Genomic DNA, 25,547 nt, shown 5'->3' with positions numbered 1-25,547 from the left:
GGCGTGTCGCTCGGGATGCCGTTGGCTTCCCTGGGGACACACCGTGCCCGCCCCTGCCCTGGAAACACCAGCACAAAATGCAGACCTGCAGGAGACGCTGCCAGCCCACTGAAGACTCACAAGGCCTCGAACCTGATGCAAAATAGAGACCCACACGACAGCTCACACACCGAAGTCACCAGCCCACGGATGGGAGACAAAACGCAAACACCACCTGTTCTCAGAGCTGAGGACACCAGTCTCTGCATGGACACACATTCGCACAAACACACGGGGAGTACGACAGCAAGCATACTGGGGACACACCCCACAGCATGCTCTCTGATGCCAGCCACGCACACACCGATCACAAGCATAACCCAGAAACAACTCACCCACGGACACACGACACATGCACCGGAAACACAGCTCCAAGAGCAAACACAAAGCACAACCCCTCCCGGAAACACACGTCTCTCCCAGACACACAGACAGACACGGAGAACATCCATATTTTAAGTCAAACTTACTGAAGAATGCACAAATCTACACCCAGTGAACAACGGCAAAGATGTGGAGAAAGAATTCAGACCCACAGCAGGCCCCGGGGACACGACCCTCTCCTACACACAGACTTGCTGAGACACAGTGTCCCGCCACAGAGCCCAGAGGGGGCACTGGCTTGTAAACAGGAACCCCAAACTGGGACGCACACACTGGAAATGCAGGACAGGTAGACAAACCGAAGGGACGCGTGCTGGGACACAGGCTTTGGTAGTACCTGTGCACACCCAACACAGCCGGAGGGCACCCGCTGGGGCGTCAGAAACCCCCAGGCTGGACAAAATTCACAGCACAAAGCTTGCGCGCGCGTGCGCGCACGCACACACACACACACACACACAACCACACAAAGGGGTTGTGAACACGTTCAAATTTACATTAGAAACACCCCAAAGACACCATCGCTCGGGGAGAAGGGGCTTTCTCTTTCGTCTTCCCCCTCCTCTCCCCTCCCCGCTCCCTCCGGCTGACCCAGCCCCCAGGCCTGTCTGGGGGAGGGGGCAGGAAGGCCTGAGCTGGCCTCCCCGGCCCTGCTTCCTGCCCCGTGGGGGCCGGACGGGAAGCTGGGGCTCCAGCCGGAACCCAGGCTCCCCCCACGACTTCCCTCCCCTCCCGGGCTGCCCGCAGGAGTGGGGGAGGGGGAAGGGGCGCCCCGAACGCCCGGTGCTGCCCCTGCGCTTGGCGGGGGGCGGGGACTACCTTGTCCCCCACGGGCTCTGCCCCCCTCTCCTGCGGGACAGGGGCCGCCCGCAGGCAGTCCAGGAAGGTGCTGAGCCCGCAAGTTTCCCTTCCTGGGCGGCCTCCGCGCCAGCTCAGCCCGGCGGGCAGGTGGGCGGGGTGTGTCACGAGGGCGTGGTGAGGGCTCGGGCGACCGCGGGAGTGTGCGGCCCCGGTGTGAGGCCAGGACTTGCCCTCGGCCCGGGCACGGGCTGGGCTTGCGAGGGCCGCGACCCTGGGGGGTGTGTCTGGGTGTGTGGGACTTGCTCCGTCTGGGCCCCGGGGTGTGACAGCGTGTCTGGGTCTGACGGGGCCAGCTGCTGTCTGCAGGGCCTGGTGGGACTCCCCGGGCCTGAGCGTGTGGGGGCCTGGGAGATGTCAGACGGAGTGGGCAGGACCGGCCTCCTCCGGGTGATCGTGACGTGTGTCTCCATGTGTGGCGTGTGTGTCTGGGTGGGACTGTGATGTGTCAGGTTGTGTGCGCATGCACTGTGCCTGTTTGCGAGTGACCCCGGGGAGGATGTTTGTGTTAACTGTTGGTGGGTCCCAGCAGGAGGGTTTCATTTCCTGAGGGAGCTCTGATGCTGTGAGGTGTGTGTCTGTGCAGGGCACCATCTCTGAGTCTGTATCTGGTGTGTGGCTGGCGGTCGTGACCTGTGACCCTTCAGAATGTATTTGCGCGACTGCTTTTTGCTGTGTCCCAGTGAAGCTCCAAGGCTGGGTTCTGCATCTGGAATGGGGCCGCGTGCAGGGGCTGTCGCTGCCACCAGGTGTCAGGAGTTTTTGTGTCTCCACGGTGGCTGCGGAAGGGGAATGTGTTTGCGAGACCGAGGGACCCGGTCCAGATTTGAACCTCTGGGGTGAGCGCGAACGTGTGTGTGTAGCTGTGCCGCGTTTTCGTGGGGCTGCGGTGACCACAGTCTGCGTCACTGTGTCCTTGCAAGTGTCTCCACACACGAGGCTGGTGAAAATGGCAGTATGTCCTTACAGAGTGAACCCCACCTAGGCAATCACTGGGCCAAGGAGCAGGTCCGGTGGCCCTGGGAAGGTCAGGACAGAGTGGGGGGTGGGGGGAGGGAACTGAAACCTGGGAGGAAGAGGGGCCACTGAGAGGCTGAGAAGAGGAAGCAGGAGAGAATTCACAGGCAAGACCACAGCAGATGGAGGGCCGCCCTGACCCAGGGCACTGTCATTTCTCACTTGCACGAATGGTCTCCCTGCAGCCCCCCTTGCCCCCATTCAGTCTACTCAACCATCAGCCAGAGGGACCCTCCGAGCACCTAAGTCAAATCACACTCTTCCTCCGTTGGGAACCCTGAGAGCAAGTTCCCCCAGGCCCCCGGAGGCCTGATGTGGCCTGGAAAGCAGTACCAGTGCAGAGGTTATGTGCCTGGATCCTCGACTCCAGCTGTTTGGATTCGAATCCCAGCTGTGCCACATGCTAGCTGTGTGACCTTAACAAGTAACTGAACCTCTCTGTGCCCCTGCCCTGGCATTCCTGTCTGTAAAGTGGGGAGCAAAGGGTCTCTAGAGCAGGAGCTGGCAAACTTTTTCTTTGAAGGTATAGAGAGTAACTGTGACTTTGCATACGGTTTTACTGAACACTGAAACAGCCTTAGGTGATGCTCCAATAAAACTTTATTTACAGACACAGGCAAGTGGGTCAGAACTGGCCTGCGGGCAGCAGTGTGCCAACCCCTGCTCTGCTGGGCTGTGGGGAGAACGCAGGCTCATACACCATACCTGGCACGGGGAATATCATTACTCTCTGGCCTGTGAGTGTTAATGACCTGACTCAGCTCCCAACACCCTTCCCCTTATCCCTCCCTTCCAACCACATTGGCCTTTCCTCCCAGTGTTGCTGGCTCACTCCAAATTCATCCTCAAGACCAGGCTGTGCCTAGGTCTTCCTACCAAGAACACTCTCCCCCAGGGCTCCCCCAGACTGCGCTCTTGACTTCCTTCACGTCCCAAATGCTACCTCCTCCGAGAAGCCCTTCCTCCCTCCCCAAATCATCTCTCACTCAGTGCTACTTTCCTGTCTTAGTGCTTCCCATATTTGTCTCCTCCCCAGGAAGTAGGTTCCTGGTGGGCAGGAACTAGTCCCTTAACCTCTCAGGGCTTTGGTTTCCTCATCTTTAAAGTGAGTGTTATCAGGAGCACCCTGGTTAAGCTTCCAACTCTTAAGTTTCAGCTCAGGTCAGGATCTCATAGTTCGTGAGCTCGAGTCCCAAGTGGGGCTCTGCACTGACATCTCGAAGCCTGCTTGGGAGTCTCTCTCCCCCTTCCCCATGCGCGCGCGCGCGCGCTCTCTCTCTCTCTCTCTCAAAATAAATAAGCAGGAAAAAAAAATAGAGTGTTATCAGAGTCCCTGTATCTCAGAGCTTTGTTATGGTGATTAAATGAATTAATCAATAGAAGGCACTTAGAACAGCTCACAAGATGCTCAATAAATAAATCTAACTAGTGTTCACGGGGAGTCCTTGGAACATAAGTGCTCAGTAGGCGTTTGTGGGAGGAAATGAATGGAGACCAGAGGGGACAGATGGAACGGGAATCCAGGAACGTCGAGAACGTCGGGAGGGAGACCCCACTCTGGGACCCAACCACACACACACAGAGACCCCAGTTGTCTCTCCACCTTTAATCGACCCCAGAGGGCTCTGGGGCGCGGTGTCCTTAAATACAGCCCGGCGCAGCGGGCGGGGGCGGGGCCGGGCCTGCCGGGTGGGCGGGGCCTGCGGGGCGGGGCGGGGCCTCAGCTGCACTTGCAGGAGCGCACGATCATGTTGGACAGCTGCTCCACCTTGGGCTTGCGGCCCACGTAGTACACGATGGGCAGGGGCTCCAGCGCCTGCGGCACGCAGCAGGGAGCCGCCGACGCGCCCGGGTTGTGCTGGTTGTACAGGGCCAGGACCTGCGGGCGGGGTGAGGGTCGGGGGTCGTGGGCAGGGCGCTCCCACCCCTTCCGCCTCTTCCCCTCTCCCTCTGTCTCATCTCAGTCGGTTCCCAGTCGGTTCCCAGTCTCTACCTCTCTCCCTTTTCCACTCTTGCCTTGTCTTCACAGTCTCTGTCTCCGTGGCAGTGTGTGGACTCCAGGCCGTTCACTGTTCATCCTGTCTCTCGCGTTCCCTCTCCTTCCGTCTCCCGGCCTCCCCGCACCAGGTTGGTCACTCAGTCTCCATGGGTCTCGCCATAGACCGCAGATCCCTCTGCGTCTCCCTCTGCGTCAGGTCTCTCTACCGGCTCAGAGCCTGTCTCCTCCCATCTCTGTACCATCCTCTCTGATCCCCGGGCTCTCTCTACTTCTCATCTGGCTAAGTCCTCTCCGATTTTACCTGTTTGTCTCCCTCCACTCCCTCGGCCCCTGCTCCCCCCAGCCCAACCCCGGCAGGCCCGTGGCCAGACGCACCTTGCTGTACTGCGTGTCCAGGCTCCAGATGTAGGGACAGGGCCCTAGGCAGAAGTTGGCGTGGTAGCCCTTGGGCTCGTGGATCCACTTCCAGCCCAGATCCTTGCGGAAGTCAATATAGAGCTGCCGCACGCAGCAGTTCTTCTCCGTGGAGCTGCGGGGTGGGGGTGGGGGTGGAGGGGGCCGGGTCAGGGGGGCGCGGCTGCTGCTGCTGCTGCTGCTGCTGCTGCTGCTGCGAGGGCAGCCGCACCCCCGGGGTGGGGGGGGGGGCACCCTGGTTGCCCCCAGCACAGCGCCCATCTCAGTGATAATAGCAATAACGGTAACAGCAATGATAATCACTAACACTGATAAAGCGCTCTCTTTGGTCAAGCCCCTTGCTAATGGGATTGTAAACATCATTTCACACAAGGCTCCTGACAAGCCTGTAAGAAAGTCAAATGACCGTCCCCAAGCCCTAAGTTCTATGTGTGCAACAAATACTTGTTGAACCAGGACCAACTGCTTAGCTGGGATCTACTGGGGGCTCAGTACAAACGAAACAGACAGGAATTCTTGCCTTCTGGGGCCACATGCTAGAGACTGTCATGTCGAAATCTCTGCTCCGAACATGGCTCAAACATGGCTCTGTGTCTCTTGGAGCAAATGCCCAAGCCCTCAACAGGAACCACAAGGCGCCGCCTGGTCAGCTGATCTCAACTCCCTCCCCACTCTCCCTGACTCCAGACACTAGAACACAGCATCCTCCCTGTTCTTCAAATACAGCCCTGCCCCAGGACCTTTGCACTCACTCATCCCTCCTCCTGGCTTGCTATTCCCACAGATATCCACTCTAGTTCTTTTCTTTCCTTCAGTTCATTGAAATGTATGCTCAGATGTCCTTCATGCAGGGAGCCTTAACTCCTAGAACACTGCCTGACGTGCAGCAGGTACTCAATAAATACCAGTTAAAAAAATCAATATCCTCTCCTCAGAGCATCCTTTCTGGACCATCCTACCCAAAGTACCCATCCAAATGATCGTGAATTCCATTCAGTGTGATAGTGGCATTTCAGTTCTGCAAGAAAATATGACAGTGTCTGTATTTGATGTGGGGCAAATCTTAATGCCTGTTGAAGCTGGATGAGAATCCACGGGACTTCATTACATCATATCTTGGTTGCTTTTGTCTACACTTCGAATTTTCCATAATAGAAGAAAATTTTAACCAGAATAGGAAAAATAGTACCCAATATCTATTTTTTTCTTCCCTCTTCTTCTGATTTATTTTCCTTCTTTTTTTTTTTTTTAACGTTTATTTATTTATTGGGGGGAGGAAGGGGCAAAGAGAGAGGGAGAGAAAGAATCCCAAGCAGGCTCTGTGCTGTCAGCATAGAGCCTGACAAGGTCTCAATCCTACAAACCAGGAGATCATGACCTGAGCTGAAATCAAGAGTCAGATGCTTAACCGACTGAGCTGCCCAGGTGCCCCTGATTTATTTTCCTTCTAAAATTTATTGCTACCTGGAGCGCCTGGTTGGCTTAGTAGAACATGTGACTCTTGATCTCTAGGTTGTGAGTTCGAGCCTCACATATATTATATATTATTTACTGTGAGAGAGAGCACAAATGGAAGAGGGACAGAGAGAGAAGGGAGAGAGAGAGAGAGAGAGAGAGAGAGAGTCCCAAGCAGGCTCCATACCGTCAGCACAGAGCCCAAAGCAGGGCTTGAACTGCGAGGTCATGACCTGAGCTGAAATCAAGAGTCAGACACTTAACCGACTGAGCCACCCAGATGCCCCTCTATGTTAGGTTTTTAAAAAGCATATTGGAGAATAGTGATGTATAATATTTTACTGCTCTAGACTCATAATCCCTGTCCCATGCTCAGAAGCAAAAGCCAGTCCCTCCCCAGTCCAGGCCCAGGCTCCTGCTTGTCTGGAAAGAACCAGGGCATTTTATGTGCTGGCCTCTGGGGCCATGGCTGAGCTGGGCAGGGACCTTAGCTAAAAAGCTTGATTCGTGGGAAGCATGAACACTTTATATTCCAGGTTCATATCATGTGAAAGAGATATTCTTCAAAGCTACAAGTACAGTATGATCCAAATTCTGTTTTGCATAAAAGGACTAAAAGGAAATATATTCAAATGTTGATTTTTTTTATACGTGGTAGTGTGATGGGTGATATCTTTCTGTATTTTCTAAATTCTTGACAGTGGGTATGTGTTACTTTTAGAATAAGAAAGAGAAGAAGGAAAGAAGGGAGTAAGGGAAGGAGGAAGAGAGAGAGGGAGGGAGGAAGAAAGGGAGGGAGGGAAGAAGGGAGGGAGGGAGGAAGGAATATGCAGTGCCCTCTCCACATCCCCCTCCCCCCCAAAAAAATGAACTCTGCAATTGGGGCAAAATAAAAAAATACGGATGTGTATACGTGTTTCAAACAGACACTGTGTCTGGAAGGAGACACAAATATAATAAAAGTGACTGTCTCTTCTTCAGAGAGGGGTGGGGATCAGAGCTGGAGGGTCTCTGACTATTCCTTCTAGGTTTGGCCCATGTGCATGCATTTATCTATTCAAGAAGCAATCAACAGAGAATTCACTGATCTCAAAACCCTATGAGGCAGGCTTTATTATTATTATTCCCATTTGAAGGATGAAGGAACTGAGCCCCAGAGAGGAAAGCACTGCCTGCCCACACACAGCATGTAAGTGTGGAGCTTGGGGATAGGTTCACGGCCAGCTCTGTGCCCCCCGGGAGGCTGGGGCCTCATCTGTCCAGCGCAGCCATGTCAGCTCAAGCACAGCAGGAAGAGGCGATGATACAGCATTTCCCGGGGCAAGACAAGGCCTCTCCAAAAGCCACAGAGAAGGGAGCCAGGAATCTGAGATCCCTGTGAGCTCAGCCTGGTTCCTCCCCAGTCTGGTTGGGCCTCAGTTTCCCCATTTGTCCAAAGACATGAGGGATGTTGGATCAAATAAGATGGTGTTCAGGGTCAAGGAGGCATCAGGAAGTCCAGGACCAGGGAGAGTCCTGAGCTCCTGAAACCACAGGCACGTATGTGCGCATTTACAGGCATATCTCTGGGCAAATGTCCTGGCTTTCAGCTTCTCAAGGGGGTCCTAAATTCACAGAAGGGAAAGAACCCCCTGTCCAGAATAATCTTTCACTTCCGGTTCAACTCTGGCTGGGGGTTTTGAGGTCCTAAGATTTGAATAGTCTGTGACCCTGATTACCCACCTGGGACATCCTCCCTGTGGGGTCCCCAGAGCAGCAGAAGCACCATCTGAGAACTTGTGGGGAATGTAAATTCTCCAGGCTCACCAAAAACCTACTGAGTCAGAAACTGGGGGTGGGGCTGGGGCTGGAGGACAGCAGGCCATATTTAACAAGCCTCCAGGTGACTTTGAGGCACTTTCTAACCCATTTATTCAGTGCAAGGCCTCTTGCAAAGCTTTCTTCTTTTTTTTTTTTTTTTTTTTTTTAATTAGCTCTCCACCTAACATGGGACTTGAACTCACAACCCTGAGATCAAGAGTCCCACACTCTACTGACTGAGCCACCCAGGTGTCCCTCTTGCAAAGCTCTTGCAGAGCCTCTCTGCCATCCAGTCAGGGCCTGATGGGTAAAAGAAACCCACTTGGGGCCCCAGAACAGAACAGGCTGAAGGCCTCACATTGGATGTTGGGTAAGAGTTCAGGGAGGCTAACTTCCACAATCCCATGTCACGGCCAAGTTCACTGCATCTCTGCCCCTACCCACTTCCTCTCCCGCAATGGGCGATTTCAAAGCACATGCCATCCACCATGTCATTTCATCCACAAATATTTCCACATGTATCTCCAAGAAAATCAGGACTATTGTAAAACATAACCACAAGACCATATAAGAAAAATGCTCAATTATTCCTGGATATCATAAAATATCCAATCAGGGTTCACATTTCCCCAACTGTCTCACAAATGTCTTTTTGTTTTTACTAGTCTGCGTGAATAAAGACCCAAATAAGGTCTACACATTGCAATTACTTGATATATATTTTAAGATTCTTCTAGAAATCTACATAATCATCTCTCTACCTCCCTGCTTTGCATTGTATGTGTTGAAGAAAGTGGGTCAGATTTCCCACAATCTAATTGTTGCTGACTGCAAGCCCATGGTGTTCTTTAACATGTTCCTCTGTCCCTGTGTTTCTAGAAAATTGGTAGTTGGATCTACCATTTTGTTCAGCTGCAGGTTCACTTTTTGGCACAACTTCTGAGGTGACACTGTGTCCCTCCCTGCGGAGGCTCCCATGGCTGGCTGCCTCCCTCTATATTGTTATTAATAACGTTCATTCATTCGTGGGGTTGCTGGGCTAAGGCTGGGGCTGGTGCTAAGCTTGGAAATAGAGCTGACTTTCCAGAAGGAGAACAGCATGTAACAAAGCCCAGAGGTACCTCATCCAAACAGTAAACTGGGGAGGGACAAAGGTCAGATTATCGTTCTAATTCTGCAACATCTAACTCTGTATTTCAACATGCTAAGGAATCCAACTTTTCAACTTTCTTAGATTGCGATACTCCAGCATCTCAACATTCTAACAATGGCATTTCCAATTTGCTAGGATTCCTGTATTCCAACTCTCCGGTATCTTGTCATTCGTGGTATCTCAGTATCGAATTACAGCATTCCGCAATCCTGAGCCCATCACTCAAGAGGTCCAAGCTGCCACCTCGGAAGATCCCAGCTTTCCAAGAGTCTAACATCCCAACACTGAGCCCCAACACTCTAGGATACCAATAATCTGGCTTTCTCCAACCCCAACATTTGTAGATGCCAGCTGTTGTTTTTTTTAATATATTATATATATATATATATATATATACATAATATAGTTTTATATATATATATATACACACATATATACACAATTTATTTGAGGAAGAGAGAGAGGGGGAGAGTGGGGAGAAAAGGGCAGAGGGAGAGAGAGAGAGGATCCCAAGCATGCTCCATGCTAAGAATGGAGCCCAGTGCGCGGGACTTGATCCCACAACCCCGGGATCATGACCTGAGCTGAAATCAAGAGTCAGACATTCAACTGACTGAGCCCACCCAGGTACCCCTGTTTGTTTTGTTTTGTTTTGTTTTGTTTTGTTTTGTTTTGTTTTGTTTTTTGTGTTTAAGTAGGCTTCATGCCCAGCATGGAGTCCAATGTGGAACTTGAACTCATGACCCTGAGATCAAGACCTGAGTTGAGATCAAGAGTAGGCCACTTAAGCGACTGAGCCACCCAGGTGTCCCGTGAATGCTAGTATTTTAACACAGGCTTCCACCATTCTGAGCCCAGTATTCAAGGTCTCCAGTCTGCCAACACTGGAGACTCCAATCTGTCAATGGTATGCGAATCCAACATGGGCAATCTTCCAATCCTCAATTCCCTAATTCTAAGATCCCAACACTCCTTGAGTCCAACATTCTCAGATTCCAGTCATTAAAACTGAATTCTATGTCCTAGGATCCCAACGTTCTAGAACCCCAGCCTGCCAACATTGAACTTGCTCGGGTCCCTCATTCTACACACCAACACACCAGCAAGAAAGCAAGATGATCTCAACATCCTAGGACTCCACATCCCAGCATCCTAGAACTCAGAGCCCATCCTCTGAGCCCTCCAGGCTGAAGGAGGTGCCAGCCACGCGTAGCACCAGCCAGGTGCCCAACTTGAGCCTTCCCTGGTTGCGCCCAGCCATCACACCACCAAACGAGAATGCCACGGTCAAGGGCTGAAAGGTTCACCTGAAGCAGTAGTTGGTGTCCAGGGCTCGGCGGTGCCGCGAGCTGTGCAGGTGCTGGGCCCTCTCCAGCGGGGTGGCCATGAGGAGCAGAAAAGGCCGGTTCATGCCATGAATGGTGGCCAGGTCACCTCGGCGGCTGGAACTGAACCCTGCTTTGGTTTGGAGTTGTAAGGTGTGGGGGAGACATAGACACACACTCTCAGATGGATGAATGGGGGCAGGGGCAGGGGGAAGAGGACACAAGTGCACACACATGCACACACACGCGGGCATGGGGCCGGGCCAGGGAGATGGGCCTCACCGTTGATGTCCACTTGCAATGTGTTATCTTTGCTGTCACAGGAACAGTGGGCACTGAGGCGAAAGCCCTCTACTTCCCCTGTGGGAGTGGGGAGTGGGAAGCCAGTGTGAGATGCCAGGTGCTGTTCACACCCCCACTGTGGGTGGAGCAACCCCAGGGTGGAGGGGGTGTTGGGGCTCCCCCTGTCTCTTCCCCTGCCTGCCCTCTCCCTGCATCCTCCTGCTCTTGGCCTTGCTTCCTCCTTCTCCTCCTTCAGGTCTCAGCTCAAATGTCACCTCCTCCAGGAGGCCCTCCGGGACACATGCCCCTCCCCCACAGTGACATCACTTTATTTTCTGCATAGCACTCACCCTCCTGACATTCGCATTTGGCTATCTGTTTCCCTCATTGTTCTCAGTGGAAAGCAGGATACATGGGGGCAGGGATTCCTGTTTTCTTGCTCCCCGCTGGGCCTAGCCCACAGTCTTAAAAATAAACATCTACTGAGTGCACAGCCCGGGTGCCAGGCCCTGTCCTAAATGCTCTCTGAGCATTATCTCTTCTGATCCTCGCCAGAGGTCCCAATTTAATAGGCACGGAAGCCAAGACCCACAGAGGGCAGATGATGTGCCCCAAGTGGGAAAAGGTAGGGATGGGGTGCACACCCACAGAGCAGCTGTGGGAGAAAGGCTTCCTGAACAAATGAGTGAATGATTTTCTAAGCTCCTACTAGGTGCTGGGCCCTGTGCTGGGTGCTCTAGACTCTGCAGTGACCGAGACAGGCCTTTGTCCAGCGGCCCCGGGCCCCTGCCTTTCAACACCTGGCCGATCCACCACTTATCCCTTAAGTCTCTATACTATCACCTTCCCCCAGGAAGCCCTCCCAGACCCTCTAGGATGGGTCCCAGCAGCACTCGGGGCCTCCCCATCCCGCCACTGCTCCTTCGGGTCATCACTGCCACCTAGGGCTTTGGCAAGACTTTGTAGATGTCCAGAGTTGCCCCATGAAGGCAGCATCTAGAAGTTGTCTTAGTTACCACTGTGTCCCCAGCATCACCACACACAGGGCGGGGCTCAAAGCAGGGACCCATTGGCATTTGTTGAGGGGAGGCATGAACAAAAGGGAGATCAGGAAGGGGGATGTGGGTGTGGTGGACTCAGGTCAAACACAGTCCTCTTACAGACAGATCGGCTGTGTCAGGCTCTCCCTGGACTCAGGGTATGCCTTGAACACTCTTGCCTCTCCTTCTTTCCCCGACGGGTTCCACTCAACCCTCAAATATCAGCCCTGATGTCCCCTCCTCCAGGAAGCCCTCCCTGACCCCAAGCTGGGTCAGCCATCTCCTCTGGGGTCCCTATTCCAGCCCTACCCAATCTGGGTCATTACCATCCAGTTTTCAGGTCTTTCCCCACTTCCCCCACCCCAAGAATGGACTATGGGCTCCGTGAGGGCAAGGGTGGGGGCTGTTTGGGTCACTGCTGTGTCCCCAGCATCACCCACCACCCGGCAGGTGCTCAGGAAATGGATTAGGCATTATCACTCAGGTCTGAGGTCTAGGAGGAAGGCCACGTCTTGGCTGGGACATGGGGTCCCAGCTCCTGGGACATGGGGTCCCAGCTGCTAGGCAGGACAAACAAAGGGCTCTATCCCATTACAAAATAGGGGCGGGGCAAACAAGTGGTCCTTACCTCCATGGCTCAGCCACTGCCGCACCACTCCAGTGACATCAAAGGACAGCCATTCCGGCGTGTCACTGGGCGCCAGCAGCCGGTTGCTGAGGTAGCGCCAGGAATTATTGCTGTATTTCTGGGGGGAGATGAATTGGGGGGAGACAGTGGGTTAGATGCGGCTCCCCACCCCCAAATACACTGACTGCACCCCCACTCCTGCTCCACCAAACAGGCTGCCAGAGAGTCCCTCAGACAGTCCCCTCCCAGACATCCACGCTGTGGGGCCCTGCAGGAACAACCCCCACCCCACTGCCGGAGCGGCCTTGGGAGGAGAGGAGAGAGAGCCCCAGGCCGGGGATCAAGGCACCTGGACGGCTCAGCCTCTGCTCTGAGTCCCCGTGGGGCCCCTCCGCGGCCTGAGTTCCCTCACTGGTGAAATGCCAGGCCCCTTTCAGCTCAGACAGTCCACCATGCTGAGATCCTCCTGGGACATCCTGGGGTCCCCTGAGCATACAATTCTGCACATCTGACACCCTGAATTCTGAGAGCCTGTAACTTTCTAGGGGCTTATGTTAGAAGTCATTCCATACCCCAAGAATGACCCATTCAATGAACCTGAGAAATTCTGAGAGACTGATGTTCTAGACACCCAGGAGTCTGGCACGCCCCAAACCCAGATGCTGCAGAGGTCTGATGCCCGTGTGCCACGATCCTCTGGGGCTGGGCAGAATACTTCAGACCTGGCAGCGTGAAGCTGAATTCTCTAGACTCCCAAGGAATTGACCACAGACACACTTCTTTTGTTGTAACAGTCTACCACCTACCATTAAACCCAATGTCCCACATGACGTGGATTCCAGGTCGCAGAATCTTCTAGACTCCAGCCCTCCCAGAGGCCCCAGTCTTCCTGGAGACTCTAACTCTTCTAGAACAGAACTATCCAAAGGAACTTTCTAGGATGCTGGAAGTGTCCTTTATCCGCGGCATCCAAAATAGCAGCCACTAACCACTATGGAGCACTCAAAATATGGCCAGTGAGACTGAAGGGTTGAACTTTTTTTCTTTTAGTCAACTTAAATGGCCACGTGTGGCTAGTGGTCCTGGACAACTGTACTGGACAGAACGGCTGGAGAGCCTGCAACCTTTCAAGATTCTGGCCTCCTGAGTGTTTAGTATCCTAGGGTGCTAGGAGCCTGAAAGTTCTAAAGGGCCCCATGATTCCATGGCCCGCACGCCCCCGTCCTGCCGAGTCTGTCTGTGTGGACCTTGCAGCCACCAGCCGTCCAGCTGCCCACCTCGGCCCCAGTGCAGCCCACCTCTGGGGCCGGGCCCCCACCTGGTACAGCTCCACGTGCTGCTCCGCTTTTAACTTGAGCCTCAGCAGGCGCAACTCTGCCCGGGAGAGCAAGACGGGCTCGGGCACTGCTTCTCGGAGCTCCGACGTGTTAAAGAGCATATATATGCTGTGCGGGGTACGCTGGACTTTCTCATAGATTTCTAGGCGGGAGGAGCAGAGAGGAGGGAGGTCAGGGGGTTTGGCAAGGGCGGAGGGAGCTAGCACACCCCAAGTCTAAGAGCGTGGGCGCCCGGCGCTGACGACCCTGGGTTGGAACCCGATTCTGACATGTTTTAGCGGTGTGACCTTGGGAGAGTGGCTCTCCCTCTCTGGATTTGTTTCGCCCTCTGTAAAATGGGGTCTGAGCCACGCTTGTCTCCTGTCATCTGTAAAGCGTCCACTCAGTACACAGCCCTAAGAGGGGCTGCTGTGCTCGCTCAGGCGCCCCCAGCACTTGAAGCCTCAAATGCAAATTGAATGGCAGGAGTAGGATGGAGGGAGCAGCCTTCCAGCTCTGTGACTTTGGGCAAGTCACATTCCTTCCCACAGCCTCGCTTTCGGGGCTATTCTTTGGGAAATGACAACCCCACCAAACTCCCTGACTGCCCACCAGGCTCTCCTAACTGAAGCACTGTGTGACTTTGGGCAAGCGAATTCCACTCTCTGTGTCAGATTCTCAACTGTAAACGGAGGACCGGCTGCAAGATTATATAGTGTGCGACGAGTGAGCTGGTGCGGTAAAGCAGGCAGCAGTCTGAACACCCGGGCTGTGCTAACGTGTATGTTAAAGAGTGCTCACTATTTGCCAGGGGCTATGCACCACACTTTACAAGGGCTAAGACATTTAAACCTCACAACAACCTCATGAGGAAAAGACAATTATTGTACCCATTTTATCGATGGGGAAACAGGTCATTTGCCCCACGGTGACATAGGTAAGGAGCTACAGAGCTGGGATTCAAACTCAGGCGGTCTGGTCCCAAAGACTACTCTTAACCCCAAGGCCATGCAGTCTCCCTGCTACTGTGACATTATTATTACTACGAATTACTCTTACTATTACTAATTGCTTCCTGCCTTCTCTCCCTCAGCTGGTTAGACAAGGCAAAGTTCATTCTAGGTAGGAATGGCTTTGGTGGGGGGAGGAAGAAAAATGGGAAGAGTGCGTTCTAGTCTAGGAAAAGTTTGGGATGAGCAGGCAGGCCATGACCTTGTAGATCAACTGGGATACATCCTTTAAGGCCTCTGCCGTAGGGGTGCAGAAATGGAGGAGACAGGATCTGATGAGAAAGGAGAGGCAACTCCTTCCATGGGCCCCCTGCCCCTACTCCTCCCCACGCTAGCCAGGCCAGCCCGGGGCCCCCACAAAGAAGCCCTATCTTGACCCAGGGGTTACTCAGCAAACCCCAAAGGAAGTGTAGTGCAGGGGTGGAGGGTGGGAGGACGGGTGGAGGCAGATACAGAGGAAGAAAGGAAGGGCAGGACCGGTCAGAGGGAGGGATGGAGAGACCACAGAGACAGGGAGACTCGAGGAATAGGGCGAGATGGAAAAAGAGGGAGAAAGAGGGAAGAGACTGTTCAGACCCATGCATGGGATATGGCAGACACACACGGGAAGAGAGATACAGGGTTTGGGGGCAAGATGGAGCCAGACTGGGAGGGGAGAAGAGGACTGAAGGTACCAGCGGTAGAGAAATCTCTACAACGAAGGTGAAACGACCACAGAAAAGGTGAGCCTGAAATGTGGGTGGGGAGGGGCGTCACCTGGCCGGGCACGCATGCGTGGCCCAAGGACCACAGGTGCACAGCCCAAGACAGAAAATGAAAACAGGGGGGCTGCCCCAAACCTCCGGGCCACGCGGAACCCCTGGGTCCCCGCGTGGGCACCGAGGGGCCGGGCCCAGCAGCAGCCCCGCCCCAGAATGGGGTGAAGAGGACGGGAGGCGCCGCAGCCGCGAGGGCGGGGACCCGACCTGCCCCGTCTCGCCCCAGGCTCCGCGCGCGATCCCCGCCCCCCGGGCAAGGAAAAGGAAGGGAGGGCGGGCTAGGCGGCCGGACGCTGGGGTTTCCCCAGCCTCCCGGAGAGGAACTGGGACTCTGGGGTCCAGACACTCCTAGTTCAGCTCTGCGGGGTCCTCCCCCCCCCCCCACCCTTTCCGGGAGGGCAGGCTCCTCCCTCCGCGCGTGGCACCCACGTGGGGCTCCCTCACCCCGACCAGCTCGGTTTTCTCACCCCGATCTTGCAGAGTCTCACCCACCCACCTCTCCCTCTAGGGCTCGACTCCTCACTCAGCCCGCTTCCTCCCCTCCCGCGGCGTGGGGGGCTCGCTGCTCCCAGAACCGCACTGTTTATGTCTCCCCTCCACTCCCTCCCCGTCCCCCGTTCTCATGCCTGTCTCCCCTCTCTCTAAACCCCTTCCCACCACCCACTATTCTAGGTTTCTTGGGGGCTCGCTTCCCGCGCTGGGCTTCCTCCTCTCACGTCCATATGCCAAATACTCGGGGCACCTCGCGCGCATCCCCGACGCCCCCCTGGGGGTCTCCGCTGCTCTCCTGCTCGTACCTCCCCCCACCCCAAGACCTCGGGTCCCCTTCTTCCCCGCATTTATCATCCTCCTCTCCGTGGGCCCTCCCCCAATCCCGCGTGTTTTTCGCGCTCGCTGCAAGTGGATCCACTGTCCACTTTCCCGATACCTCCGGAGTTCGCTTCCCCTAGTTTTTCTGTCCTTCTTGAATTTTCTCGCCTCGTGCCCCTGAGCTCTGGCTCAGCTTTCCCCACTGCCTCCCCTCTCTCAGATGCTGGGGTCTTCGCTTCTCCCAAAGCGGGCTCCCTCTCTCTATGCAGCCCTCACCCCACGACCCCCCACATTCTAGTGCACTGTGAAGAAAGAAGTCTTTCTACCCCTTCACCCCCCAGTTGCTTCTCTCCCTCTAGGGGACTGCCCCCCCCCCCCCCACGATCCCGCAGTTCCCGTCGCCCTCTAGAAGCCCACTTCTCTATCTCCTGCCCTTCAAGGCCAGATACCTGAGGGGTAGGAAGCTCAGTCCTCTCCTCTTTGAGACCCCCCTCCCGCGTTCCCGGCAACCCCGGGGGTCCTCTTCCTCTAGGCAGTTTCCTCTGCCAGTAATTTCCTCCCCCGTGACCCCTGCACTCCGGCGCCCCCTGGGGGCTCCCCTCCAGGGTCCCCGGCCCCTCTGAGCTCACTGTTGGTGTTTTCCACCATTAGCACGCGGGTGACCTCCTTGGCGTAGTAGTCCGCCTCAGGCTCGGGCTCCGGCTCGGCGCTTTCCCCCGCCACCCGGTCGCGGGTACTGTTGTAAAGGGCCAGCACAGCCTCGGGCAGCGGGCCGGGCGGCACCTCCCCCTGGCTCGGGGGGCTGGCGAGCCGCAGCTTGGACAGGATCTGGCCGCGGATGGCCTCGATGCGCTTCCGCTTCACCAGTTCCATGTCGATGGTCTTGCAGGTGGACAGTCCGGCGGCCGGCCGGCCAGGCGTCAGCACTAGTAGCCACAGCAGCGGCAGCAGCAGCGGCAGCAGCCGCAGCCCGGAGGGCGGCATGGGGGAGGCGTCGCCCCCGGCACTGCCGAGAGCGCGAGCCCGGCTGCTGTGGGAAAAGGGAGGCCCCGCCCCTAGAGGGGCTCGGGGTCTCCCGAAGAAAGATAGGAGGGTCGGGGTGAGGTGAGGGGAGTTGAAGCCCTCAGGGAGAACCGAGTGGAGGTGGAGGGGAAGCTCTGATGGGTGGTTTCTCGGTATCCCAAGGAAAAAACCGAGAGGGGCGAGATCTGGTACCAGAGGTGGGTGGTCTTGAGTAGGAAAGTTAAGGAGGTGTGGGAGAGATCCCGTCTCCCGGATCCCGGTGGAGAAGGGTCCTTGGATGCGCGGGGGCTCAGGAGAGAGGCTGGAGGTGGGGGAGCTGCGTGCAGGGGGGTGCGCCCGAGGTCTGGGGTCAAGTCTTCGCGGGAGTCCGGGTTGGCGGCTCCTGAGGGCTGTTCCGGAATGGGGGCGCCTGGGGGACGCCGTGGAAGGGGCAGGGAGGGAGCAAGCGTCCGAGGCGGTGGTGGGGCGGTCTGGGGTCCCCAAGTCCTGCCTCCTGGCGGGGCAGTGCCGCGCCAATCGGTCCCCGCGTCTCCGGCTCCCAGCGGCAGCGGAAAAGTCTCAAAACTTTTTTTCCTCTTCTCCCAACCAGCTCGTCCCTCCTCCCGCTCCTCCTCCCCCTCCTCCCCGCAGTGGCGGCGGCGGCGGCGGCGGCGGGGGCGGCGGCGGCGGCGGCTCGTCTCAGACTCTGGGGCCTCAGGCTGCTCCTCGGCGGCTCCTTCCTCCGCTCCCGGCCGAGGCCGGCCCCGCGGGCGGCTCCGAGCCGGGGGGTGCCCCGGAGGGGGCGTCCCCCCTGCCCCCGGCCGGGGGCCTCGCTGTCTGGCGGATCCGCGGCGGGAGGAGGGGGTGGGACGCCCGGGGCGCGAAGGGCGGCGGCGGCGGCAGTGGCGGGGACCGGCTGGGGCGGCGGGGGGTTTTGAAGCCGCCCCGGCCCCACCCAGGAAGCGCGCGGGGCGGGGGCGGCCCCCAGGGGGAGGACATGGGGGGGCCGGGCCACCGTCCTCATCTCGCGTGGGCGGGCTCCGAGGGGGGTCCCTCAGGCCCCGGGGGGAGGGGGCGGACACCCCGGCTCCGCCCCGCGAACAGGGTGCTGCCTCCTGGCGGCTGAGCGCAACCTAAGCGGGCAGACGGGTTGCGTGTGGCTTTGAGGGCTGTGCGGAGTCGTGGAGAGAATGAAGATCTGGCGGGGAGGGCTCAATCGGAGGCTGGGGACACATGGCACAGGGGATCAGAGAGCGGGGACCCCAGAGGAGAGAGGGTGGGAGGCTGGAGCAGAGGGGAAGAGGGTCAGCCAGGAGACGGGGACCCAGTGGGGAGAGGCGCACAGGGGAGCAAGGAGCCCCAAAGAGAGGGGGTCACAAGAGGGGAGTGGGGAGGAGGCAGAGGTTGAGGCACAAGATGGGGGAAGTGGGTCTGTCAGAAGGTGGGGACCTGAAGGAGGGTGTCAGTGGCAGGACAGGAGGGCACAAGACCTCTGACAGATGAAGTCAGGAAGGCACCCACACCTGTAAGAACTGCTCCTTTATTGAGCACTTCGGTGCGCAGTCTCTTCTCACCCAACACCCTGCGACCTCACACACTTCACTGCCCCCATTTTACAGATGGGGAAACTGGACCTGAGAGGGGCAGCCGCTGGGCTTGAGGTGCTGGCCAGGACAGAAGCCCCAGCCTGCCTTGGCTGGGGTCAGATCTGACAGTCTCCAGACCCGCCCACGCTTCTGACCACCGGGCCATCCTGCCCCTCCATAGGTAGCCGGGTGTGGATAAGGGCCTGCGAGTGGCGGCAGGGGCAGGGTCAGCATTCCACACCATAGCGGTCGAAGTGGCGCAGCAGCAGGCCCAGCTCAAGGTGCACAGTGCCACCGGCGGCCGTGTGCAGGCGATAGCGGTCGGCCCCACTGTAGATGGCGTCCCCGTGCAGCAGCTGAGGGCCGCCACCCACAAAGGCCCGTGCCAGCTGCTCCCGCCAGCTGCCCAGGGGCCGCCATGTGGGGCAGTCCAGCTGGTGGGTGCCCGGACTGCTGGGCACGTGGCAAAAGCCGTAGCCTGCGAGCTGGCAGCGGCCGAAGCTGTCCTGCGACCACACCTGGAGATGGAGTCGGGGCCAGCCTGCAGGGCGGGAGGAAAGGAGCGATGGTGGAGCTCCGTCTCCCCCTCCTGGATCCCCATCTCCTTGATCCCCACTGGTCCAGTCCCCTCCCCGCTGGGTTTCTGCCCCAGCCTTCTCTCCCATTCACAAGGCAGCCAAAGGAATCTTTCCGAATCTACTTCCCTCCCCTGCTGAAAACCCCTCCCTGGCTCCCCAGCGCTCTCACTATCAATTCCAACCTCAACACCCCAGGCCCTCTGGATCTGGCCTCTGCGGACATCCCTTCCTGTGGCCTCCTCTTCTGTGCCCCCATTTCAGGGCAGTCCAGTCCCCAGGTGAGCGCCTTGGGCCTTGTCCGGGACACCTCCTTCCCTCCCCACAGCCCACTCTGTGCTCTCTGGGCCCAGGGCATTCCTTCCTGCCCCTCCAATGCACCTTCCGACCTGGCAGCTGGAAGCATCTTTCCCCCACATCCATAGGTTTCTCAATGTCCTTAGAACACAGTTCAGCTCCTCAACCCGGTAGGCAAAAGCCCTTGGAGACCTGGCCCCATTTCACCCTCATTTCTGCGCCGCCCCCCCCCCCCCACACCGCCGCCTGCGCTAGGCCCTATTCTAGAAGCTGGGGACACAGTGGTGAACAGAGCAGACAAAAATTCCTGACATCCTAGACAACGAATGTAGTAAATAAGCAAATTACAGGGTATGTCAGATGGTGATAACTGCTCTGGAGAAAAATAAAGCTGGGTATGGTGGGGGTGGGGATGGGGTTTTAGAAAGTGGATGATCAAGAGAAGCTTTTCCGAGAAGGTGACGGTTGAGCGAATGCTTGAGGGAACGGAGCCAGCCATGTGGATGGACATCTGGGGAAGTACACCCCCAGGAGAGGGAACAGTGTGTGCAAAGGCCCTGAGGTGGGAGCTGGCTGGTGGCGCCAGTGAGGCTGGACTGAGAGAGGGAGAGAGGGACAGGAGGTGACAGACCAGATTGTCTCAAATTGATTATGATCCAGGATAAATCTTTGGCTTTTACCGAGTAAGATGGGGACCATGGGGGGGGGGAGGGTTCTGTGTAGAGACAGAAGAATATGACCCAACTTGGGTGTTCACAGGGGAACAGACTATGGAGCACAGGGAAGAGGCTACTGTAATATCCAGGTGAAAGGTGAGGATGGACAGACCAAGAGACCAGAGAGAGAAGTGGGGGGGGGGGATTTAGGATACATTCCAAAGGTAGAGCCAAAGGGATTTCTGGGTGGGCAGAGTGGGGGTTGAGGAAAGAGGAGGCAAAGACAGTGACCGTACTGGAGGATGTGGGGTCTGCAGAACTGAAGGGCAGTCGCTTGCCTCATACTCCGGCCCATCAGCCACAGGCAGCCAGAAGAATCTTTTAAAATTGAAATCTAGGGGCGCCTGGGTGGCTCGGTCGGTTAAGCGTCCGACTTCGGCTCAGGTCATGATCTCACGGTCCGTGAGTTCGAGCCCCGCGTCGGGCTCTGTGCTGACGGCTCAGAGCCTGGAGCCTGTTTCAGATTCTGTGTCTCCCTCTCTCTCTGCCCCTCCCCTGTTCATGCTCTGTCTCTCTCTGTCTCAAAAGTAAATAAACGTTAAAAAAAAAAAAATTAAAATTGAAATCTGACATGTCTGTCACGGGCTACGGCTCCCGAGCACCTTCTGGAGATGGTCTCAGCTCCACGGCCTGTCCCCTGTCCCCTGCCACCTCACCCCTGGCCCTTCTCCTGTTTACCCTCGATCCTCCAAAGGCCCCTGGCTCACTTTCCCCTTTGGGCCTTTCATACGCAGCTCTCTGCCTAGAACCTTCTTCCATCCCCTGCCGTACAAGTTCCTACTAGCCCTTCACAGCAAAGCTCAAACACCCCCTCCTCCAGGAAGCTCTCCCTGAATTCCCTCGCAGTCAGGCTTCTCCCTGGGCTTCCCTACCCTCTAGGATCCCCCATTCCAGTCCTGCCCACTCTGGGATGCCACTATCTGGGACAGCTCTGTCTCCCCCCGCAAGAGATGGTGAATCCGATGAGGACAGGGCTGGGGGGCTGTCTCAATCACCAACATTTCCCTGGCATCGCCCAACACAGGCTGGGCGCAGGGCAGACGCTCAGTAAATATTATTTGTATTGTTGAAACACATGTCATGTTGACTTAGGCTGTTTCCTAGAATCCACTCCTCTCCAGTGATCTAAATTTTCCACGAGAAAAGGCTTTCTGATACCCTTCCTCCCCCGCATACTCGCTTCCCCTGTGAGCAGCTGGGGAGCCAGGACTGCAGAAACAGCTACCAGCCCTCTCTCCCTCATCACCCCCTCCCAGCTTCCTCCTGATTGAAGCCTCTGTTTGTCTCTTCGAAAGCCACCTCCCCTCTCCCCCTGGTCCCCACCTTCCCCTCACCCCCTGCAGCCCTGGCCGGCCTAGTCTTGCACACCCTAGAGCCAGCCTGCAGAGAGCCTCTCTGGGACCAGGCCTGGCCAGGAAAGGGCCCCAGAGGGCAGCCTGGGGCCCAGGCCGGGAACCCACCTTGGAGGCCTTTGGTGGCGAAGTGCAGGTCGATGGGGTGGGACCAGTAGGCCATGTCCCCTACTTGGGGGGTGTCCACCTGTGTTTGGCCCTCCCGTATGCCCGACAGGAGCTTCCACGCTGCCCCTGCAGGGAGGGGTAGGAAGCAGACATCAGGAAGGGGAGGCCATTGTGGCTGGAGGAACCTGTTTCTCCCTGGCTTTGGGGGGTCAGGGGTTACAAAGTGTGGACTCTAGAGCCAAATGTCTGGGTTCAAATCCTGGTACTACTTCTCCCTGCCTGTGCAACCTTGGGCGAGTTACCTTCCTCTGCCTCGGTCTCCCCTTCTGTAAGATGGGTGTCCTCCTGACACATCCCTCATAGTTTTCCGAAAAGATTAAACGAGCTAATACACAGAAAGCCCTCAGCACAGTGTCAGGGGGGCAGAGTGAGCGCTGGGTAAGTGTTGGATATCATTTTCTGACTCTTCACCCCATGTTTAGAGGCCTAGTCCAAGGACAAAGATGGGGCCAAGGATGTCCCTTCAAGAGCACCAGCACAGGGTGAAAGGTGCATAATAATAGCAATCCTCCCGAGGGTGAAAAGAATAGCAAAAATGCACTGCTTCCTGAGTGCCAGATGCTGTGCTAAAATCAATTCACTTAATCTGCCCTCTAGGGCTCTAAATCCCCTCCCCACCCCCTAGTTTAGACTCTCCTCTGTAGCCCACAAGGCCCTCCATGGCCTGGCCTATGCTCCCTTCCTGAACTCCTCTCCGACCACTCTCCTGTCACCACCCTCTAGCCTCACTGCCCCCATTTCTGTTCTCTTCCCCCCAACCCCGGGGCCTTTGCACTGGCTGTTGACTCTGCCCAGAAAGCTCTGCTCCTGGATGTGCCCTTACGTGGCTTTTCCTCATCCTTCAGGGATAGGCTCCAGTGCCACTTTCCCAGAGGGATGCTCCCTCACCCTCCTATCCAAACACGAGTCCCTGTCTCATCTCCTCTCATTTCTTCTGGTACCTACCACTGTCAGTAACCACTCTGCTCATTTCCTTACCTGCTCTTTCATTTCCTGTCTCCTCTACTGGGAGCCCTAGGAGAGCATGTCTGTCTCTTGTATACTGCTGGGTCCCCAGGGCTTCAAACTCAGGATCTTTGTACACAGGAGGTGCTCAATACATGTTTGTTAGACAAGTAAGGGCTCCTAGGAGGTGGGTGCTGATATAATCCCCATTTTATAGGTAAAGAAAGGAGAAGGAAAGTCACTTGGCCATTTAGTCCCCCGAACACTTATCGAACACCTGCTGTGGGCCAAGCACTGTCGTCCATGCTGGGCACAGCAGGAACACAGTTTACCAATGTCCCACAGTGGTGCTGGACTCAAACTGTGCTCTGACTGCAGGGCCCAAGCCCTTTATCTGGCTGCCCCTGAGCTCTCTGCTGGATTAACTCCCCGCCCCCACCACCACCACCAAGAGCCCTCTGAAATAATAAAAATCATGTTGGTGATCTCTTCCTTCTGGGCCAGATGAGGAAAGTACCAGGCCTTCAGTCAGGTTCTTCACTTACGAGATTTCCCAACACCCCTATGAAAGACAAATATTCCCACTCTACCACTTTACAAATGAGGAAAATGAGGCTCCAAGTGGGGGACGGGGAGGGGGGGGCGGTCAGCACCTGGCCAGGGTCACAGAGCAGGTGAGTGGTGGGGTCCAGACTGGAAACCAAGTCTGACTCCAGGGTCTGCCTCTCATCTGCTCAGCTGGAGGACCCCAATTTCCCTGGGGGATCTCAGCCACCACTCTACCCACTAGGGAAATCACAAAGGACCCAGGGCCTCCAGAGATGAAGGCGGCAATAGCCACACTATTTCATGAGCATTCATCTGTGCTGGGCAACACACCCAAGGCTTTACTAACAGAACCCCAACCAGTTTCTACACAAGTGAGGCAAACGCTTACTGGGTCAGGCCCTCTTCTCAGTGCTGGTTGATATTCATTTAGTCCTTACAACAACCCCATGAAGTTAAGTGTTGCTATTATTCCCATTGTACAGACAGGGAAATCAAGGCAAAGACAAGTGCCCAAGGTCACGTAATTAATATGTGGTTTTGAACTCAGGCAGTCCACTCTTAACACTCTGCTGCCTCTTAGCTGCTATTAGCTTCCTTTTTAGACAAGGAGACTGAGGCCTAGAGAGGTCAAGTCCAAAGGCCACCACTCAATAGGTGAGGGACTTAGCATTTGAGCCCAGATCCGGCAGCCTATGGCCCTACCCTTGATGCTATGCTGTCTCTGATGGGGAAAACTGGGGCTTCCAAAGTCTCTCCTGCACCTGTGTGGATGAACCTGAATGACTGATAGAAAGGGGTTCCTACATTCTCACAGAGAATTATGAATACAGTAGGGTGGCCTCTTCTCTGTAAATCTGGGATGGAAACCCATTTTACAGTAAGAATTTAATACATGGAGACTGTTAAGCAACGAATGGAGATGGGAGAGGGACCCAGGCCCCCCACACCCCCCAAGACAGTGAATGAAGTCCAGTGGGGATAGGCTGTCTAGGGTTTTGAGGATTGGGAGTGTGTCTGTGTGGGTGGGGTGGGGGTGGGGGGGAATCTAGCCTATAGTCCCATATCCTCAGGGGCTTTGTGTTCAGAGAAGGGGAGCCAGAGCTCCCACAGATATGAGATGGGAAGAACAAGGAAGGAGTGTGAGATTCACATTGTCAGAGGATGGTCATGGCTAGGAGTCCTGAGAGCCAATGGAAGAGGAGGATCGGGGACTAGGCGAGGGAGTCAAGGAAGCGGGGTAGAAACTCTGGGCTTGGAGGTCTGGGTGGGGAAATGAACCAGGCCCCAGAATACCTGTGTGGATGCCCCACTTGCAGAAGAGGCTACTTTCCGAGAACCCGGTGGCCCCCATGATCTGCCCGATCACGTGCACCTCAGCCATGGCCCTGAGGGAAAAATGTAATCACAGCCCTGTGAAGTAAGTGTTCTATTATATCCACTCGACAGATGCGGAAACTGAGGCCTACCAAATAAGGGGCAGTAGGATTCCAAGCTAGTTTCGTCAAACTACTGAGGCTGCCGCCTTAACCATGAGCCTGACCGCCCCTCCAGGAGAGCCCGGGAAAAATGACGGGGGGGTGAGGTGAGAGCTGAGGGAGAAGCTGGCATCTCTCTACCCGCTTCTAAAATAACCTCTTCCTTAAACTCAGCGCAGCGGAAAGCCCCGCCCCAAAGGCCCATGGCCCCGCCCACAGGCACAAAGGCCCCGCCTCCTCACGTCGGATCCCGCAAGCCCCAAGAGGCGCAGGCGTTTTAAGTGCAGGGCCGCCTTAGCCCCGCCTCTAAGCCCGGGCATGCGTTATTCCTACCTCAGAGCACCTAACGGTTAGGTCGGGCCAAGAGACAGCGGGGATTGCAGTTCATAGGCCTGACCTGTCCCTCTCTCCGCGGATGCTGACTTCCTAGGCTTGGCTCGCGCCTCTCCCAGGACCTTCCCGGCAGCGAGAGACCTGAAGCGCTGATCCCTCCGAAGCTGCGCCCGCCTTCAGGCTCCCTGGTTGTTGCTGGGGCAACAGCAGCCTCCTCCCCTAGTCTTGCACCCGCCCTGCGGGTCGCTAATTGGCCCTAGC

The 25,547-nt window shown here is 56.3% G+C and overlaps 2 protein-coding genes across 4 annotated transcripts; both read right to left on the bottom strand.

The window, feature by feature from the left end:
• Positions 1 to 3,889: 3,889 nt before the first annotated feature.
• Positions 3,890 to 18,170, bottom strand: TGFB1 (transforming growth factor beta 1). 2 transcript variants are annotated; one of them, XM_045442241.1, is made up of 7 exons: positions 16,918 to 18,170; positions 13,713 to 13,873; positions 12,395 to 12,512; positions 10,727 to 10,804; positions 10,427 to 10,577; positions 4,673 to 4,826; positions 3,890 to 4,177 (listed from the first exon to the last, which is right to left on the bottom strand). In XM_045442241.1, exons 1-7 carry the CDS (start codon positions 17,270 to 17,272, stop codon positions 4,019 to 4,021), a joined length of 1,176 nt encoding a protein of 391 aa, XP_045298197.1. In that variant the 5' UTR covers positions 17,273 to 18,170; the 3' UTR covers positions 3,890 to 4,018. The 2 variants fall into 2 exon arrangements, with proteins under 2 accessions (XP_045298197.1, XP_045298198.1); XM_045442242.1 differs by having other exon boundaries at positions 10,427 to 10,574.
• A 640-nt stretch (positions 18,171 to 18,810) lies between these two features.
• B9D2 (B9 domain containing 2) lies at positions 18,811 to 25,517 on the bottom strand. 2 transcript variants are annotated; one of them, XM_045442257.1, is made up of 4 exons: positions 25,287 to 25,517; positions 24,772 to 24,863; positions 21,925 to 22,050; positions 18,811 to 19,417 (listed from the first exon to the last, which is right to left on the bottom strand). In XM_045442257.1, exons 2-4 carry the CDS (start codon positions 24,857 to 24,859, stop codon positions 19,104 to 19,106), a joined length of 528 nt encoding a protein of 175 aa, XP_045298213.1. In that variant the 5' UTR covers positions 24,860 to 24,863; positions 25,287 to 25,517; the 3' UTR covers positions 18,811 to 19,103. The 2 variants fall into 2 exon arrangements, with proteins under 2 accessions (XP_045298213.1, XP_045298214.1); XM_045442258.1 differs by having other exon boundaries at positions 25,351 to 25,516.
• Between the last annotated feature and the right edge of the window lie 30 nt (positions 25,518 to 25,547).

Source organism: Leopardus geoffroyi, chromosome E2 (assembly GCF_018350155.1).
Source record: "Leopardus geoffroyi isolate Oge1 chromosome E2, O.geoffroyi_Oge1_pat1.0, whole genome shotgun sequence".
In the NCBI taxonomy this organism is placed as follows: Eukaryota; Metazoa; Chordata; class Mammalia; order Carnivora; family Felidae; genus Leopardus; species Leopardus geoffroyi.
Note: the sequence above shows the minus strand (reverse complement) of the source record. Positions and strands in the feature narration are given on the sequence as shown.